Source organism: Hipposideros armiger, unplaced genomic scaffold (genome assembly GCF_001890085.2).
Source record: "Hipposideros armiger isolate ML-2016 unplaced genomic scaffold, ASM189008v1 scaffold_409, whole genome shotgun sequence".
In the NCBI taxonomy this organism is placed as follows: Eukaryota; Metazoa; Chordata; class Mammalia; order Chiroptera; family Hipposideridae; genus Hipposideros; species Hipposideros armiger.
This window is the reverse complement of record NW_017731759.1, coordinates 23,431-45,012: the sequence shown is the minus strand read 5'-3', so window position 1 is coordinate 45,012 and position 21,582 is coordinate 23,431. Positions and strand designations below refer to the sequence as shown.

General features: G+C 35.8%; 1 protein-coding gene across 1 annotated transcript; it reads right to left on the bottom strand.

Annotated features, from left to right (window-relative positions):
- Positions 1-1,757: 1,757 nt before the first annotated feature.
- LOC109394090 (uncharacterized protein CXorf21 homolog) lies at positions 1,758-6,661 on the bottom strand. The gene is made up of 2 exons (XM_019663882.1): positions 6,400-6,661; positions 1,758-5,142 (listed from the first exon to the last, which is right to left on the bottom strand). Exon 2 carries the CDS (start codon positions 5,098-5,100, stop codon positions 4,150-4,152), a length of 951 nt encoding a protein of 316 aa, XP_019519427.1. The 5' UTR covers positions 5,101-5,142; positions 6,400-6,661; the 3' UTR covers positions 1,758-4,149.
- Between the last annotated feature and the right edge of the window lie 14,921 nt (positions 6,662-21,582).

The following is a 21,582-nucleotide window of genomic DNA, read 5'->3' as shown; positions in this document are numbered from 1 at the left end:
GCAGCTTCATACCAGTTGGCATGGAAATATTTCAACATGTTTAATAATCAGTAGACGCATGCTGGTATGACAACCAAATAGCAGTCCTGGATAAGATTCAAACTAGATTACAAACAGGCCAAGCAGGCAGACCAACCAGTGCAGGTTACCTAGAGCTATGTGTTTATAACTTTCATGGCCATAAAATTAGATTGTGATGATTTACTTTTGTTCTTTGATTCCAAATCAGCTAAAATTCCAATTATCAAAATCCAAATAATTTGATTTCAAATTATTTGATTCCAAATAATTTCAGTGAAAAGCAGTAATTGAATCAATTTTGTTTACCATTTATCCCTATCACTTATCACAGTACTCAATAAATATTTGATTAATGAATAAGCAGCCAGTCAGTTTCTCCTAGTACCTGGAGCGTCCTGAGCAAATGTCTACCTAGAGGATAGAACGTTCTGATAATTCATTCTGTGCTTGAATTGGCCTTGGAGGTCTGCTCCAGGTTCAAGCTGGTCCCATATCATTTGAACCCTTACATATCAATTCCTAAGCTTCACCTAGGGAAAAGAACAATTACATAGCATCCCTAAAGTGGAATTGAACACTTAAAGGAGAGGAGAAGAACCACACAAGTCATAAGAATACTGAGCTGTTTCTTAAACTTTTTCAGTTATATTCAAATTCTATTTGTTAGACATGGGTCCAGTTTACAAGTATAGAGAAAAACAACTTTCAGGAAATAGACTACCTATGAACTTCAGTCACTCTCAGTTAAAACCAAAGTCTTATGACAATTTAGGTCTCATGATAAACTGCCTCTATTCATTTGGGGAAGTGAAAAACAGAACTACATTGCAATTCTGTAAGTGACAAATTTCTCAGCTTTAAATAGAAATAGAACAATTCAAAGAATTAGCTGCCTATAGCAATGATTCAGTGTTTTAATTCATGACAATATACTTTAACTTGATTTTCATAATTTGTATAGATATGTTCTTAAATACAATTATTTAAAGTTTACTTCACAAAATTGTGGCAATTGATGCTATACACTTACACTATAGTAAATATGAAGCCACCACAGAATAATAAGACCATTTTTTAAAATTTCTACTAGACCTTGAGGAAAAGAACATAACAACATGATTGGGGATCAAAAGTCTCAAATTTCCAATAAGCATTTTTCAAAAGAACAGCTATCTTTCTTTTAACATTATGAGAACATTTTTCTGTGACCATTCCTTTTGCTTTTGCTTTCAACTATTATTTTGCTTATTATGGATTTTCACAAATATTTTGCTTATCGGCTAATTTTCCATGCAAATGGCTAGTCACAAAAATACTAAATTGCTTTTAATTTTATTTAATGAATATATATTACTATTGATTTGTTGATTTCTTTCCTTCCTGTATTGATTGAAAAGAATTGTCCACTTAACTGTACAATTATTTCAGTTTATTTCACATGCTATTCCTCATCAAGCCACCTTTCCACCCTTCATCCAAACACACATTATGTAGTAATACTATATTATATTACCTGAAGTTAAATTCATTTTATTTGAAGATATATATATATATATATATATATATATATATATATATATATATNATATATATATATATATATATATATATATATATATATATATATGAATCTACTCTACTCCTGCCCTCAAAGCAGCCGCACAAAGAAGTAAATAGCATGTGGAAAAATATCTCTACAGAGTTATTTATTTTGTTTCTCTGCTTCCAAACACCAGTTTTAATAAGACACAAATGCTAATGGCAAGAGTCAGAAAGTCTGCTTACAACGTTGAGTGGACCAGTTCAGTATTACTTCAATTCTTAAGAAGCTCAGGGAGACTGGCTACTTTGGGAGACTAACCCATAAGACAGATAGAGAAAGCCTAAACCTTCAGGAGTCCAGCATAGACTCTATCCCTTGAATTAGCTTCAATGATTTAAGGACACTCTTGAGAGAAAATTACCTGAGACTGGGTCAATCCCACTTTGAGCCCTACAATAATGACCTGAAATTCAAAGATGAGATATAAATTAACCTGACCTATGCAGGTAGGGAGCAGGGCTCTACTTGGTATCATTCTTAACCTCCTCAACTTATTCCCTGCTCAGAAACAGGATTATCCTTCCCAAATGCTGAAACATTAACATTCTCCATTTTTATATAAGCACAAAACTAATACTTTGAACTCCTGAAAAAGTGAGACAGAAATAAATTTATCATTCCATACATTTTGAACAATGCTTTTAAAGGGAACAGTATGGTCATACAAATGAAATCCATGAAGAAAGACAGAATGAAAAGTGACTACTTAAGGCCAAAATATGTTAAACCACAATCTCATATGCATACTTAATTTTAGCACTAAGTGAAGCCAGTAAAGGTCAGGATAAAAAAAATAACACCAAATGTATCATTTTTCCTTATTTAAATATTGCATTGAATTGTTAGGCCATTTTAACAAGTGGGTATCTTTAGATAATAAGCATTTTAATGGGATATACAAGAAAGAAAAATTGAACAGCACTTCTAAATTTGATACTAGCTAAATACTCTGGCCTTTTATATAATACTATGTAGTCTTAATACTATTTATAAATATATCTGCCTTATAAATAAAGTATTAATACATTATCACTGTATCTAAGGAAACTTCACACCAATAATGTTGTTCAACAACATTTAATTCACTTTGGAAAAACATAAAAAATATCATCAATATTTTATCATTTTATAAGTCATATTAAAATGTACAAATTTAGCAGTAAAGAAGACAATGTACACACAACTGTTTTTCAGTATCTACAATAAACTAAGTCAGTTTTTTCTAAAACCCTTATCCATTGTCTATTCAGAATCAAATGTCTGAATGATGGATATTGATTAGGAGGTTTATGGGGAAAGATGTGGAGGAAATGAGTGATGACGATAAAAACAGAAGATAAATCAGGGGTACTTATTATTAGATCATATTTAAAGAGGATAAAAATAAGGTAGGGATTGTGTGATAAAAAAGAACAAGCTGTGAAGGTATTGGGATAATTCATTATATAAAATTTAATCAAAGGCCAAAGAGATAATTGGAAGGGAATATATGATTGCAAATGCATAAATATTGTTAACATATAAAGCCATCATAACAATTTCATTAGAGAAATTCATACAGTTTTATTTTACAAGCAAAGGTGCATGCCAATCATTTAACTATATCTAGGAGAAGTATAAACTGTTATGTGTAGCCTAGTTTCCAAGTCTACAACAAACAGTACCATTCTTTTAGGTATATTTTGTTAATTAATTAATTGAATTTAGATTCCAAAATTGCCATAACATACTGTTGACTTTCATCCTAAACCAGGATCTTGATTGAGGATAACCTGAGAAGTATAAAAAGTTGACAAGACACCCTCTTCACTTCTAGATGGTGGTTCTCCATACACTTTGTTCTCTTTACCTGTATACTTTCTTTCCACCCATTCCTTGAAACCATCATGCATAGCATAGTGATATAAGAAAGTTGATGCTTGCCCCAGGAAAGTTCAAAAGCATCAAGTTTCAATTGCAAATTTCAATGGCAAATTCTACCCTTTCCTTAAGTATCTTTTCCATAATTTTTTCAAATATCATTTAAATATAACTAAAGTTTGAAGAATTTCCCTTATGTTATTCTGATTGTCAGTGTAAAACACATTCCATATGTTGAAAATAAAAGAAAGGGTATTCAAGCACTGCTCATATGTCTTTAAACATTTTTGTGGAGAAATAAAGCCTCCTGTCTGATATTGTTTCTAGTGGTCCTTTCAGTAGCTGAGAGCAATAATACTTGCCTTATCTCACGTTTTTACTTTTCTGATAAATAAAACTGATGCATGAAAGTTAGGTAATCAATCTGGGATGCTGGCAGATTAGATAAGTACATACAGAATTTACAAATCTGAATGTGGCAACCACAAAAGATGTGAAAATAATTAGAAAATATGGTCATAAAACTTAATTATTAAAATTGTCTCCTAAAATAATGTAGATGTACCATTGGTCAAATAATTTCTCGAAAAATGTAATAACCACACCCCAAAAGATGCCTGATGTGACATGATAAACCAGAGAAAACTATTGTTACTCCAGTCTCTTCAGTCCAACGAACCTATAATTGGTCCCTGAAGTAGACGTGATACAAATTCCCTACTTCTCTGGTTTGATATTTGTAGGTTAGGAGTGCTGAATTCAGAACTGTTCCCTTGGGAAATGTTACAAAGATTACATCTTGCTAAAGAATGTAGGAGAGCTTCCCGTGCTTTTGATGCCTCTATGTTGTGCTCTTGAGAGATGTGAAGGCTAATCTGATTTACATTATTCATTAGAACATTGGAAGTCATAAGATTGGTTATAGAAAGGCACTTAGTGAGATTTTCTTCCAAAAATTGTTTGTAGAGTTCTTCCACCTTTTTTTCCATGTAACTATTAAGCATAGAGTTCGAGAGGGGCTGCTTATGAAGCAACATACTTTTTTCTCGAATTTCATCCCCATTCAAAAGTTTTGAGGCAGGTGGTTTCTCTAGGGGCTCACTGATAAAAGAATGACCCAGCGGCATATCTACTGAAAGTAAAAGGGGACCATTAAAAGCATCATCACGTACATGTTCCACAAAGCAGCCTGAGTCATACATGTTCCCCACGTGGTCTCCTCCGATCTGTAGGTCAGGATAATTTTGGCAAATACTTGTACATGACCAAGAACGGTATAAATCCAGTTGTCTTTCATCATGTTGTTCTCTTTTTGGAATAGGCAATGCAACAGACACATTTCCTGGCAGGGATGCACTTTTGCATTTTGCTACAGTTATCTCATCCACTGATTTTATTTTATTTGTATCATTAATTTGCTGTGTTAAACTTTCTTTCACAACCTTATGTTGATTTTCCATTTGATCAGGAGAAAGTGAATTGTCTTCTATATCTAAAAGCTGCTTTTTCCAAGTTTCCTTTTTATCATTTGAGGTCTTCTTACATGTAAGTGGATTGCAAAAGGTATATGTCTGTTCTTTGTATAGGAGTTCAATTAAGAAGGCTTCTCCAAGCATTTTATTAGGCCAGGATTCTGAACAGGACACTGCAGTATATTCCTGTAATATAACAGATTAGGGCAACATACATTAAAGTGTCAAATTAAGATTTATCTTCTACATGAAACACAAGTGATTTAGAGAGGCAGCATTGCTCAAAGTATAGAGAATAGAGCCAGGAGTAAGGAGCTTGGGTTCTGATTCTGCCATCAACTTTTTAATATCAGGTAACTTATTTACCATTCTTGGGTCTCAATTTTCCTATCAATTAGATAGTTGTAATAATACTCTCCTGCCTTCTTCACAGCATTATTTTCAGGATAATATTATATGGTGTACATGCAAGTGTCTTAAAAAGTACAAACTTATACAAATGTTTATATCAGCTGCCATAAATGATTTATTTTAAAGTTATTAGTTAAACTGCCTAACCTTTTCTCTATCTTCTAATAGTCTAGTTAAAATCAAGCCTGCTTGCAAGAAATTGGTCTTAATTTAACTGTATTTTAACTAATGTCATTTGAATCACACATTGAAAAAAAATGTTATACCTTAGAATGTGTACAAGAGATGGATATTTATATATAGTTTGGACTCATGAGCACTTTCAGATTTAAGCTACAAATATAACCACTTACTTTTTCAATAATCTAATTGGAAATAGAAATTCATAAAGATAGAAAGTAGAATAGAGGCTTCCAGGGTCTGGGGGGGAGGAGAGAATGGGCAGTTAGTGTTTAATGGACACAAACTTTCACTTTTGCAAGATGAAAAAGCCCTGGAACCAGAGTGGCGATAGTTGCGCAATATCAATATACTTAACGCCACTGAATTGTACACTTAAAAACGGTTAAAATGTTAAATAAATAAATAAATGCAAATAAGCTTGTCAAAGTCACTACCATCCTTTTTACTTTTGTCTTTCCTTTTCCTTCCTTCCTTCATTCCTTCCCTCCTTCCTTCCCCGCTCCTTCTTTTCTTTCTCTCTCTCTCCCTCTCTCCCCCACCCATTCCTCCCTCCCTCACTCCTTCCTCCCTTCTTTCCTTCCATTCTTTTGGATCTAAATATTAGTTCCCAAAGCACTTATTGCAGTCTTTTGCATAAATTGCTTGCAATTTTAAGACTCCCAGTTTTCCATATAAACTCTATAAGTGTGCAAAAGGAAAAAGCAGACTTGATTCAAGATACAATTTTCCTTTTATAGATCTATAGTGTCTACTATACATGTTTCTGGGAAACTTACTTATTCATACTTAAAAGCTTTTCAGAAGAAAATGAAACAATACAACCCCCCAAATGTAAACAATTAGACTTACCTTTCCCAAATGTCAGGATACTTAAAGATTTAGTCTTCTAAGATTCCAACACTCCAAACACAGGAAAAGTCCTTTTTGGCTTATTTGTTTCCTAGCTTTTGCTTATACCTCAGACAGATAACTTCAACCACACAAAATGAAATACTTCTGCTTTCTATTCATGCCCTAGGACCAAAGCAAACTAGTAGGAAAATGATGTGGGTTGATCACATATATGGTATGGTAATGATCACATACCAAAAGAGGATCTTGAAAGTGTTTATTCAAGATGCAAATGACAATGACAGTGGGAAATGTTAACAGCAATAGTTTCCTACATTCAAGTAAAGACAGAGACAAGGTTATTTTAACATTTTAAGTAAAAAAAGCAGCATAGAAACAAGCATATTTTGTAACAATGAATAACTAAAATAAATTAAATGACCATCAATAAGACAATGTGTATATAAATTATGATGCATCTATTACATGAAATACTAAACTAAGGATTTTTAATACTGGAATGATAAAAAGCATCTATTAAGTAATTACTAGAAAACAGTCATTCTAAATTTTTTAAACGTACTATTTAACTTAAAATAGAAGCTATTATCTACATCTTACAAAGAAACAAAGACAGAGAACAGTTATATACTCGTTGAAGGTCACAAAGCTAGTAAAGGTGGAACTAGGATTGTACCAAGCAATTGGATTCAGAACCCATGCTCTCAATCACTACACTGTATTGCCTCAATGTGGACTAATGGAATGCCAGTTGCAGAACAACATATACAGTATGATTCCATCATGTATTGAGCATGTACTATATGCCAGGCACTTTTCTAAATACTTCACATGTACTGATTTAATCATCATAATGTATGAAACAGATATTATAATCTCCACTTTACCTATGAAGAAGTTGAAGTACAGAGAAGTTAGATAAGATGCTCAATATTACACAGCTGTAAAGGGTAGAGTCTGGGTTTCAACCCAGGCAGTCTGGCTTCAAAGACTGTGTGGTTAACTTCCATACTATAACTGACTTTTTCTCCCTTTTAATTGAATTAATATATGCAATCATGTTTGTGGGAAAGGATAAAAATCAAACTGTTAATAGAGGTTTCCTCTGGGAGGAGGGAGGCAGGGATAAGATGACGGGTAATTTAACTTTTTACTCCCTGTATTTCTATATGGTTTTAATTCTCCTACAATGAACATGTATGTATTATTTGCACAATTGAAAAATAAATAATTCACATACATAAAAGGACAAGAAATAAATTATACTACCTTCTTTAGAAATTATTTTCACAATCTCACAATTGTCTGCCCCACTAGAATGGTTTTGAGGCCAAATTGTCAAGTTAGACTGAGAAACATAAACAAAATTTCTACATAGTTGATACTTCCGGCCACAATTATCAATACAGCTTTTGTTTTACAAATAATTATTTCAAAATAATTATTTCAAACGTCCCATAGAATAGGTTAATTCTAAATTTGAATGCCATACCAATCAATTTATTTTAGTTTGTCAAAGATGTCCTCTTGTAAGAAATAGTGTATTAATTTAGCTTGGAACCAAGAGAATGGCTAATAGCAAAAGGAGAAAATATGTCTCAATCACACACCAGGAAAATGGTAAAAAGAATTATTAAAAAAATCAATTTTCTACCACTGCTACTACAAAAGGATATTAAAAGAAAATGGAGATCTCAAATTGTTCCTAACCTAGACTCCTTCATTAGTTACATCCTACTTCCTTTACCTCCAGCACCCCTGTATCCTGCTGATCCAAATTCTAGCAGCCCCCTATCCTAAATATCTCTGTCTTTCTCTGTCATTTTGTTCTTGGATTGCTGCAGCTGCTTCCAATATTGTCCCCTTTCAAATCCACTAGACATGTTAGATTGATTCATCTTTCACACAAATCTGCTGAATCCTTCAGTGGCTCCTATTCATCCACTGGTTAATAATAAGAACAATTTATTGAGTGTCTTATAAGTGAAAGATGTTCTTAGGCAACATCCGCACTTACATAATCTTCTCAGCAAATCTGCACGTTATGATTTTCCACACTTTTACGAAACAGGAAACAGCCTCAAAAGGACTAATAAGCATAGTCTAACATGGAACCTGAAGGACTATGTGTTTTCCCCTGTTTACTTTCTCAGCTTTTATTCCTCCACTTGTTCCTGAAGCTCTAATTACCATGTTGCTTTATGACTGTTCCTTCTACCTAAAATTCCTTTATTCTTATAATTTCCTGACAGACTATACATTCTCCTGGTTTTAGTTTAACTCTCAACTCTTCAGGCATACATGCTTTATAGCCTGGTTAATATTTTTCTACGTTGCATTTACCTCATCTTATCAGTTATCACTCTTGGAGTTCCTTGAAGGTAAATGCTTTTTCTTACTCATATTGATGCATTTGTTCCCAAGCAGCATGCAGAGTCTGGCACTTATTAGCATGAATTATAATTATTATCACTATCTGAACTACCTGTATGTCAGACCATGTGTCAAGCACCTTTACATACTCAATTCATTTAATCCTCACGATGATGCTGTCAGGTAGGCATCACCATTTCACTTAAACAATAGAGAAACTGACATTCAGAAAGAAGTATTTTGCCCAAGATCCATAATTATTAAGTGGTAGAGCCCTGGAATCCAAGTTTACTTTACACAAAAGCTGGTGCTAAGGTTCTTTGACCCTTCACTCTCAATTTCCACTGCCCATTTTTGGGATACCCCAACAATCCTTTAAATGTTATCGCTATCTTCAACTACCAGAAAAGGTTAAAACTTGACTGACAACAATGGCTGGAATAATGAGCTATGAATTTATTGAAGAGGAAGCTGACATTAAAGCACAAGGTCATCTTTTTACACAGGGAGGAGAGGAAGTGGTAGGAGAGTCAGGGACTATTGCACCCACAATTACGCAAATGAAAAAGGTCAACTCCCAGAAGGAAAGGATGCCCTGCAAACATCTCAAAAAAGGAAGGATACTGGAGAGGGAAAGGAGGTACCTCCCTGTGATAAAAGAAAAGGTAACAAAGATTGATATGGTGGTTCCGTCTTGTCTAGATAAGCATCAGCACCATGTGCTCTGTCCCTACAAACCTAGACAACACAAGTTTTAATTTATCTCTTTTCTTCCCACATCACATTGCATTTTGGCCATTGTCTCCCTCAGTTGTCTTGGCCCTTCATTCTCAGCCGCGGTTGCCAAGCAGGAAAGCTTGCGCTGACCACCAAGCAGGGAGATGGGAAAGCGGGCAGAAGGAATGCAGAGACCATTTGCTCTCCCGCCTCTCCTCTGGGCCTTGCAGATGAGAAAAGAGTGCGTAACTGGAGTTTATCATCCATAGGAGTTCACCCCCTCCCCCAAGGCTGATGGGAGCTACTGCCTCCTTGTCACCAGGCGCCCTGCATTCCCTGAATGGGCCCTTTCCTGCGTCACAAAGGCATTTGTTTCCCAGCGAATCCTGAGTGCAGCAGCCGCTGGTCCTTAGCAAGGGAGCTGAAGAAGGGCCCTGCCAAGCGTTAGGACTTTGCAAAGCATAGCTGAGCCAGAAACAGTGGCGAAGTGGCTAACTCAGGGTTACTTCTGCATGGTAGCCTGGACGTGGAAACAATGAGCTCCATTAAAGTCTATTATACCAGCGTGTCAGGGTCTAGGGAGGTGAGTGAAAAGAAAAGGGCCTCAGCAGGCGAAAGAGACTAGAGCGAAAACATTCTAGTCGGGAACTTCAGGATTGTGCTAAGACATTACCATTCCCTTCCTGCATTCCATTCTTCAGCTCCCTCTTCTCTAGGTGTTAGGGAGTGGAAGGGGGGGGCGGAGAACTGAGAATGTGGTTAATGTCCTCACCCAGGTTGTACTCTAGGGACTGATTGATCTGGGAGGTTTCTGTGTCCTGAGGTCACCCATCTTAAGGGCTTACAATAATTTTGTGGATGTTTCAAATGGAAGGGATAAATAACCCTGCTTAGGATGGGAGAGGAAAAATGGCTCAAGTCCTCAAAAGACTGGATAACCCCAGGCAGACAAACTGATTTTCAATTTTTAAGAAGGTGTATTTGCACAGATCAGACATTTCTTACAGTTTAGATGAATTATTTTGACCAGGATATAAGAAATACACGGGACAGTGCTTTCCAATACCAATATATTGCCAGTCACAAGTGTCATTTTAAATTGTCTAGTAGCCACTTAAAAAAAAGATGAGATTAATTTTAATATATTTTGTTTAACATAAAACATACAAAATTTTATTGTTGCAATATATAATCTGATAAAATATAGATGTTATATATCTTTATTTCATATTAATATCCAAATTGAAGTATGTATTTTGCACTCACAGCATATCTTATTTTGGACTAGCCACACTTCAAGTGCTCAATAATTATATGTGGCTAGTGGTTACCACATTAAACAGCTCAGTTATAGAAGGATTATTACACGGCTAAGAACCTCACTTGGCAAAGTTTTTGGAGAAGCATGGAAATTGAAGGATTTGGAATTGATTATAAATGGCTGACAAACATTTATCACATTCCTGCTGTGTGTCACAACAATGAAAGGTACAGGGAGGAATGAGAATTGATCTCAGCCTAGAAATAGTGTATTGATTTTGCATAAAGCCTTGTCAGGTAGATTAGAGATTTTATTTGGGTACAAAGAAATGAAAAGAAGCAGTTTGAAAAAGAAAACTGTGGACCATTTTACTAGCTTTTTTTTATTGTTGTGATTTATGTTATTGTATGTGGTGTTAAGAGTCTGTAAGAGGGAATTATTTGGAATCGGTAATGACCACTATGGATGCAGCAAAGAACTCACCCAATTGTTGATCTGTGTCTCTCAAACTGTAACATAAAAATCACCTGGAGGGCTTGTTAAAACATTCCTGGGACCCACTCCCAGAAAATCTGATTCTGTAGTTTTGGGGTGGGGTAAGGCTGATACTGCTGGTCTTATGAACATACACAGTCAAACTAGTACTGGTCTAAGCAACTCTTCTCTTAATGGGTTCCTCTGAAAAGGTTTTGAAAAACCACTATGAAGATTTAGGTCACATGCACCATGCTTTTGCAATTTTAAAAACTAAAGACCACTTCATGGATGGGGTAGAGGCTTGACCACTGCACGTACACCTGAAGCTGATGTATAATATTGTATGTCAACTATAATTGAATATATATATATATATATATATATATATATATATAGACATGGGATGTGGAGTATAGTGTGGGAGTGGAGTCAATGGAATTGTAATAGATATGTATGATATGGGGGGGAGGGGGCAGCAAACTGGGGGAAGGGTTGTCATTTTGAGGGGTAAAAAGTATAACTCTTGCACTGTGTTGTACACCTGAAACTAATTAAAATAATAATAATAATAATAAATACATTTTAAAAACTTAATGAGCCTCAGCAAGTAGACATGCTTCATTTTGGAATTTCAGAAATTTCTCAGGTATCTATTGGAAATAGGCAAGGTTTTCTCAGCATGACTGGATTAATTTTCAAGTCATCAAATAAAGTCTCTCGATGTGCATTTTGGCAGGAATCCCACTTGAATACACTTGAATAAGTTGGGGGTTGTACTTGTCAAATTGCTTTCACATGTGTTTTCTCATTCTGACATCAGAGATTTTGTGATACAAAATTGCCAAAGATTATCATGTGAAAATGTAGAAACCTCAAACTTCAAGATTTATGTTACAGTTATTAACAAAAAATTATAGTTATAAAATATGTTTAAAAGATAACTATGACAATTTAACATTAGTGTGTGTTTCAAGGGAAAATGCAGTCTATTAACAGAAGATACAAATCTCACAGTTCTTATTAGAGAACATAGAAAGAAGTGGCCACATTTATCCACACACATATTTGTAAATTTTTTTTTTTTTTTTTTGCTAAGCCATCCTGCCATTTGATGGCAGTTCAGTGGCAGCTCAGCTTGGGCTGTGAATCGAACTGGCGACCCTGTAGCTCAGAGCTCACACTCTTGAGTGAGCTCTTAACCAACATATTTGTAAATATTAATCCCCTGGTGTATGTATTTTATTTGTTCATTCCATGGATTTTATCTATACATAGGTATAGTCTCTGATTATAGTTTAGAACATGTAGTATGTTTCCCTCAAATTTGAAAACCTGATATCATGTCTATTTCCTACACAGAGCTACCATAGATATTGGCATAAATTAATACAGTGATGAGTTCAAAAGCATGCTTCAACTGTGACAAGAGTGTTCATACCACTTCATGTACAGTATGAAATTAATCTGGTAAATAGTTATAACCCATTAGAGATTTTCAGCCCCCACTGACACCTTACTGTAATTATTAATATACATATTAAACATATTTATGTATTATATGTGCATTATGTATATATGTATACACACACACACATATATATATATATATATGTATGTTTTTTTCTCTCCTCAAAGAAGTATCACATCATTAAAAGCTATTCCTCTTCCATAGCATAATGGACAGACAGGGAAAATAAAAATGAAAAATAAAATGGGATCAGCTAATTAAAATATTTCTATCATTCTATATCTTTGTCTATTTAGGTGAAGCAGAGACAGGAAGAAGTTATCAAGATTTTAGATACTTACAAAATAAAGTATGAATTAATGGACATTTCTGTCAGTTTGAAAGTACTTCAAGAAATGAGGATGAAAGTTTCCAGCCCTAAGGCTTTACCACCTCAGATATTCAGTGGTCAAGAATATTGTGGAGTAAGACTAAATCTTCATTTTTATTTTATTTTCATTTTATATCTTAAGGTCATATATATGGGGAAATAATACATTTATGGAGTGTGAGGGTCAGGTTTCTCCATTTATAGAATAGATGCCTGAAGACAAAGCAATTTGTAATTTATTACGAAATGATTATCTTAAAAGAAACTATGTCATGCTGCTTGTTTTGGAATACTTAAGCAGTATTTTTCATCATACATTATAGTCTGAAATTACTATACTCTAGAGGAAGTTTTTTCTATCTAACTTAGCTGGCAAAAGTTTGCCAAGGTCCAGGCAAGATAATTAAAAAATCTACTTAGACTCTTGAGTTTAATAACTTCATAACCGGGAATTATCAACATTGATATTACAAATTAATTTTAATTCCTTTTAGGATTTTGAAATGTTTCACAAGGCAAAGGAGAACAAAGAGATTCTGAAGTTCCTGAAAATTGAATAAATGGGCAGTAGTGATACAAAAGATGTTTACTGACATGGATCTGCATATACTTCCATATACATTGGTTACTTTTAATTGTAACAATGAAACTGCTTCATTAAAGTTAATTGCTACCTAGATTAAGTTGTAATCATTAAGAGGTGGGGCTTTATTATTTCAATCATGCATTAAAATCATTTGTCTACCACACAGAATATTTTATAAAGCTGTGTAAAAAGAACATCTATTAACATCAAACTTCTCTTGAGTTACTAGTAGCTGTCAATTCATAGGCATGAAATAGATTTTAGTGCATTTTCAATTTTCTTGCAGCTTTATTTTTTAAATGTTTCTCATTACATTTGACAAAGCCTTACATACTGTACTGGGGCTATTTTAAAAAGAAAAAAAAATCACTGGACCTCATTCCAAGCCCTTCTAAATGGAAATGGGGAAAGAATTGGAATTTGTATTGTTAACAAACTCACTGGTGATTTCTTTTTGTACACTAAGTCTGGGAACCGATACTTGAGAATAATTTTAGGTCACCTCTCCCTTCACCTCCACCTCTGCTGTAAAATGGTAGTGTTCTTCAATATCTGTTTTTACTCCGGTGGTTCCTATCTTATTGAATGATACCTGCATCCACTCAAACCCCAACTCAGAAACCTGGGCATTACCCTTAATATTGCCCATTCCTTCAGCCCCATATGCAATCAATCACTAAACCCTAGACAAGCTAGTTTTAATATCTCTCTTACCCCACACTCTCCAGCTCTCAACCTATTGCCTTTGTTCATGACCTAGTCAATTTTGCCTGTACTATTACAATATCTTAAAATCCTACTTCCAGTTTTACTATTCTAATATCTACCTTTCTCATTGTTGCTAAATCAGGACTTTCAACACTGACTGAACTGTGGAATCACCTGAGGAACTTTGAAAACCATGATGTCTAGATCCTATGTTTAATGGTTCTAATGTACTGCTAAAGTTGAGAATTGCATTAGAAGGATCTTTCTAAAATAAGTTTAATTAAGTTTACATAACCTACAGCAGAAAGTGTCTCACAATGTGGTGTTGGAAAACCACATTCTTCAGAATTACATGGAGAACTTAATAAATATGCAGATTCCTGAGCCCTCCTCCAAAACTCTAAAGTTGGGAAAAAGATATTTGAATTTTAAATGAGTAACTCCAGATGACACACTAACTTTTGCAAAGTGTTAAAATCTAAACTCTATACTTGTTCTCTGAAACAAGCTTCCATAGATCATACTTTTCTCATTTTATTTTAGTTATATCCACCTCTCTCCACCATTAACCCTACTTACCTATTTGTAGTTTCCTAAGTGTATCAGCTTTCAATTCTCTTGCTTTTGCACACACATGCAGGTCTATATTGTCCTGCCATCTGCTTGAAAAGTGTTGACCTTAAACAAATAGACAGCCAGATATTTCTCCAGCAAAATAGATTTCTTTGGGAACAACAAAGAACTGCAATTTGGGACATGTGGTCCAATGATGAACCACATGCAAGTCCAGAGAAACTAAGGAGAGGATGGCTCTTCTACAGACGTGGGAGAATCTATTGTAAATGAGGAGTCCAATGGAGGAAACTGAAAGTTCAAAATAGGTATAGTGAGCTTTCATTGGATGATTTACAGCATTCTCCCATTGGCTGAGCTGATATTGGGCAAGGGGGAATATTTTCTTCCTCCTGCTAAAGTAAAATATTATCACTTTATGTTGGAGATGTAAGGTAAGTCTCTTCCTATTAGGGTCAGTAATGTGTGCTGAGTGATGCATGTGTGAGAATTCTCTTTTCTAGACTCTAGACTCCATTTTAAATGAATTTTGTCTATTAATTTCACATTTCTGTCTTTTGATCAAGATATTTCTCAAAAAGCTTCACTGATCAAGAGTCATGTTTGTCCTGATTCAGTGGCCTTTTGTCCCTCAATGCTAGAAATGGCCTTTCCTGGGAGTTATGTCCCATATCACAGGGAAAGTGCATAGATTGGAAACCTATTGTGATCACATTTGAGTAACAAGAAGGGATAGGAGGGAGACCTCTCAAGTATTTTCTATCTAAAGTCTGTATCTTAGAATAGTGAATAGAGCAAAGGTACACTCAAAACTGAAATAATTAAATGAATGCTTTGGAAAGACACAATGGAGGAATAAAACATGACACCATTAACAATATTGTTATCTCAAAACAAAATATCTTATCAATAATATAACCTGTAGGTTGCAAATTCAGACTTATAAATTAGACTAGAATCCAAATTTAGTTAATAGTCTAGATGAAAGACAGGCTTCTGTAAATTTTAAACCTTATAACTAGCCTGGTCTAAATATCTTGGGAAAGCTGTCTCATTGAATGTCGTCTGCTTCAGTTTTGGGAAATCTTCACCTTCAGGTCATAAGATGGTGTGCAGTTCCCAACAGGGTGAGGTGCTTTCTTTAGATGTGTCACATGAATCCAGGACTCTATTCCCTGGAGTTTGGCTGCACAAGGGTCAGTTAGCAGTGCCTGCTACGGGCCTTCCCAGGGAGGTAAATTTCTTTCTGGGCTTGTCTTTTACAATAGATGGAATCTCCAGGCTGCAAAGTGTGTTGCTTAAGGTTTTTGTCTCCCTGGAGCACACTTTTAAATAAAAACTAACAGTGCACCATGAGAAGTTGGCATTATTCAAAGGAGTTTCCTGAAGTTCACCACAAGGGGACACTAGGTAATCCATCAGTGTTAAGCAGTCATGAGGGGCTTCATCAGTAATGCAGGGGAGAGAAGTTATGTGAGGAGCAGTTAACAAAAGGAATTCATAGGTAAGGAGGCTGACTGAATAATGCTAAGTGTGATGAGAATTCAGGAGGGATACTACTGCATGGGGTACAAAGATGGTTAGAAGGAATCCCACAAAAATTTATTCAGTGGCCTTAACCAAAAGGGCAGTGGCAATAATGGCTCTAAGGAAAAGGGGAGGTCCCCATGCAACAGGTGCAGTTTCCATCTATAATACTTAATGCAGTGGTTCTCAACTTTCCTAATGCAATGACCCCTTAATACAGTTCCTCATGTTGTGGTGACCCCCAACCATAAAATTATTTTTGTTGCTACTCTATAACTGTAATTTTGCTACTGTTATGAATCATAATGTAAATATCTTTTTGTTTTCCAATGGTCTTAGGTGACACCTGTGAAAGGGTCGTTTGACCCCCAAAGGGGTCGTGACCCACAGGTTGAGAACCGCTGACCTAATGGGTATGTGGGGACTAAAAAAATACTTTTCCTCACACCTTCTAAGTTCTTCCAGCTGGGCTAATAATCAAACTAACAGAGGCAGATTAATAGAAGAAAATCAAGTGTTAATACATGTGCACAGGGAATTCACATAAGCATGATATTTCCAAAAACAGTGAGGTGAAATTTGGTATATATGTCATTTTGGAAAAAGGAGAAAGGGGGGTAGGAGTCTGAAATTTCCAAGGAAGTAGGCAATTTATAGGTAGTTGAGGAAGAGTAGAACATACATGGCAGATAAATGTTGCTGGGCAACCCAGAAGCATTGATACCCAGGTGGTAATCTGGAAAACAGACTCCTACATCATTACTTCCCATCCATCATATTCAATTCAAATTAGGCTGCTGAGGTGAATAAACTAAGATTTCCTTCCTGGAGTAGGTCTTTCCCTCTGAATCTCTTAGGCAGGAAACGGGGGTGGTGGTGTCACAGAGTCTTTCTGAGTTATTTGTTTCTAAATAACCAGCTTAAATCAATCTCCCAAAAGGCACAGCTTTTGGGGTGGCAAACAGTTTTTGGTTCCCTTCAGGTTGACTGTGAGCCCCAAGTTTTTGGGTGAGTATCCCAAGGGCATTTCCTTCCTTTGCACATACAAAAAAGAAAAATAGGAATCTGATAACTAGGATGCCCGAAGGCAGGTGTGTTCATTAAACTCTCTTTTAAGGCTTTAAAAGCTATATCATCGTGCTCCTCTCATAAAATTGGGTTAGGGTCATTGTTCTTTAGTAAAACATAGAGCGCTTTGGCCATAGGAGGGAGACCTAGGATCCAGTTTTGGCAATAACCAACTAGCCTGAGAAAAACCTCACAGCTGACACTTAGTTTTGGGTTTCGGGAAATGTAGGACACCATGAAACCTATATGGATCTAGGTGCAGCCCTTGCTGTGTATCAGATGCTGTAAATATCAAAGTTGGGTTTGGGCAAACTGCGATTTTTCCTCGGTGACCTCATGTCCCTCAAAAGCTAAAAACTTTAGCATGTGGATATTGTTTTCCTGTGAGACTGAGGAGGAAGAGCAAAGAGCATGTTGTCCACATGTTGCAACAAAGTAAATCCTTAGGGAACTTTATATCATCCAGAACGGCCTTCAGGAGTTGTGAGAAATAAGAAAGGCTCTCAGTAAAACCCTGAGACATTACTGTCCAGGTGAATCATTTTCCTTCCCATGTGAAGGCAAAAAGATATTGGCTAACTGCAACAGGAATACTCAAGAACGCACTGCTGAAGTCAATTACATTAAAGAATTTACTTTTAGTTGGGATGGATATACTTTCAGATGGAATGGATATTAGTAACCTATGATAATTAGGAAAACAGGGTGTTGAGGGATATGCTGTTGTTTATTGCTTGAAAGTCCTGGATAAATCTCTACATCTGTCCCTTGATTTTTCTCACAGGTAAAACAGGAGCATTACAGCAACTAGGACAAGGGATAATGAGAATCTGAGTCTTGTGATCTTCTATTAGGGCTTTATATCTTGAAGGGCTTCTTTACTTATGGGGTACTGATTAATTATAGGAAGGGGTTTTGAGGGATCTATTTGAATTTTGATAGGAGTTATACTATGGATCCTGCCAATAAAACTTGAAGATTTTGCCCATAAACGGGATGGTAGCTGAACCAATAGGGACAAGTGATCAGTACTTCCTGATTCAGCTATAGTGCCATCAGATATGGAGCAAATAAAATATATTGAAGGGTCATTTAATTCACCTTATTGGCTCTTTTGATGACTACTGTACATTTTTAGAAATATTTTCCCATTTGGGGAGAAAGAGCTTCTGGTATTATACTTTCTAAAGAAGTCTCAACCTAATAAATGAATAGAGGTAAAGGATCTAAGGAGAAAAGTGTAAGCATCTCTCAAAGGGTCCAAACAAAAAGGTATAGGTTCAGAGACAAGAACCTATTGAGGTTGATTAACAATCCTCACGATTTGAACTGTTTTAGTACTATGAGGCTGGGGCTGATTTGCATCTGTGGAGTTGAGCACTGAGAGTGTGGCTCCATTGTCACTAAGAACAAAGACAGATTCATTCTCAATCTGGAAAGTGGTTTCTCTGAGCCAATTAAGAGGGAGGATTGGGACGCGCCCCTGTAGTTCCTTGAAGCCCCGTCATTGGGGATTAGGAGGACATTGGAAAGGCTGGTTAAAGGCTGAAAAACTTAAATTTGTGACAATCTCCTCTCCAATGTCCTGATATTTTTTTTGCAATAAAAGCAGAAACTAGGTTTTTTGTTTTCTAGAGATATGTTCATTTTGTTAAAATGAAAATTAAGAATTTTAGTGGTTTGTCTTTCAGGGGACTCATCTAGGGCGTCAGTAAACTGATTTGTCAAATTGATCAAATATAGAGTGAACATGGTCTGCGATTCCATCCTGGTCCTTTTAACTAAAAGAGAAAGATTTCAGTTCAGCCTGTTAATAAACATATTAGTAAAAGCCACCTGAGTGAAATCAATATCTAAAGGAAGTCCAGAGTTTTCTCTGAAAACAATCTGAAGTCAATTATAATATTCATGAATAGGTTCATCAGACTTTTGTAAGCAGGTCTGAATTTTGTCCCAATCAACATGCTTTGGGAAAGCCCTAAAAAATGCCTGATGAAGTTAGTTAGTGATTGCCCAAGCTTGATCATGTAACAAGTCAGCAGGTTGGAATTGGCATGAAATATTCAAAGTTATGAAAAGCAAGGACCTACAACCAAGATTACCTAGCAAATCTATCATTTCAAATTGAAGGACAGATAAAGAGCTTCCCAGACAAGAAAAGGCTAAAGGAGTTCATTGTCACCAAATCAGTATTATAAAAAGTGTTAATGGGACTTCTATAAGAAGAAGAAGTAAAAGTAGTTGTTGATATTATAGAAAGTAGGTTTATGGAATTTAAATGTTCCCTATAATGACCATTGGTATTCTAAATTACTTTTAGTCAAATCAGTCCATTTATTTAGAGTTACAAATGAAAAGGGATCGTGGTTTCTAAAGATAAAATCAGCTGGGGTCTCTGAAGGTGGAGGGGCACCCTCAAAGCATTTAGATAACTGAGGTCCCATTTTTCAAAAGCTTTTTCTCTAGAGGAAAAATCTAAACAGCCTGTAGGCCAAAAACCAGCATAATTCCACTAGGAACAGTCCAATTTCAAAAAGTCCAACTGAAGGCTGAATAGCATAGTTCTAGTAGGAACAGTCCAGTTTCAAAAGGAATTGGATCAAAGGCTAGCACAGTTCCAGTAAACAACCTGATTTCAAAACAGTCAGGCCAAAATGCCAACTGAGTACTCACAGACAAAAGAAGGACTTAACTATAAAAGGAAAAAACCTTAAATTAGGTCCCGAATAGAGTGTAGAGCCCTTCAACGTGCAAAAAGAGTGGAAATTCCGATACAGGAGAAGGACTTATTCTCAAACTCCAGGGTCAGCAAAGAATCAGTGAGCTCACTGGGATCTGTGGGTACCACACCTGTTCACTCATCACCCTCAGAGTTGTTGGAGGTATTCTCTGGATTCTGATATGGGTCATCAAGTAATGTTGGCCACTAAACAAATAGACAGCCAGACTTGCAATTCAGGACATGTGGTCTACTGATGAACTACATGAAGGTCCAGAGGAACAAAGGAAAAGAACACTCTTTTATGGATTTGGGGGCACCTGTGGTAAATGAAGTGTCATTTGGAGAAAACTGAAAGTTTGAAGTATAGTGACTTTTCATTGACTGAGTTATAGCCTTCTCTCATTGGCTGAGCAATGAAGGAATCTTTTCTTCCTCCTTCTGAAATAGCAAAGTAGTATCACTTCCTGTCAGAGATGCAAGGTATATCTCTTTCTTTTGGAGTCACTGGTGTTCATTGAGTGGCATATGTGTATGCATGAATGTTCTAGCCTCCTCACTCCATTTTAAATGAGGTTTCTGTTTATTTTCACATGAGTAATTAGTTATACTTCAAGTAAAACTTTCCTATGATGCCTTTTGTGAGTTCTTCATAACAGAATGAAACACCATTTTGCTTTATGACCTAGGTGGTACCCAGTACTTATATTGCATCATTAGTAGTAGTTTAGCATTATTGCCTCCCTTGAAATTCATAATAGCCAATAGTTCTTCAGTGCTTATTATATTCCAGACACTATTCTAAATTGCTTTACATGAATTTGCCTCATTTAATCCTCACAACCCTATGAGATAGGTGCTATTATCATTGTTATTCTATGGATGAGGAAAATGAGATGCCAAGCAGTAATTTTTCACAAGGCTACACAGCTAATAAATGAATACCCCAGATTTTGGACCCATTACATAGGCGAAGTGAAAGGCCATTTCTAGACAGAATGGAGAAGGATCTTAAAGGAGAGAAGGCAGTAACAAAGTTAGTCAGTGCTGTGGGTCCCTATGAAAAAGCCCCAGAGACTAACTTCTTATGGTTAAAACTCTAGAAAGGTGGGGGGATATATTCCTTTAAAGTACCACCTAGATTTAGGGGGACTAGAAAACAGAAAAGCCTGGCAACTCTTATCTTTGAAGTCTAGTTAGAGAAGTCTCATAGCCTCTCATTGTACCACAACTGCACAGCTGTAATCCTTAAATGCGGATCTAGGATGATGGGACTAAGGATAGCCTCATAGAGCAGTACATCTCCACTACAGTGAATGTTAGAGCATCCAAA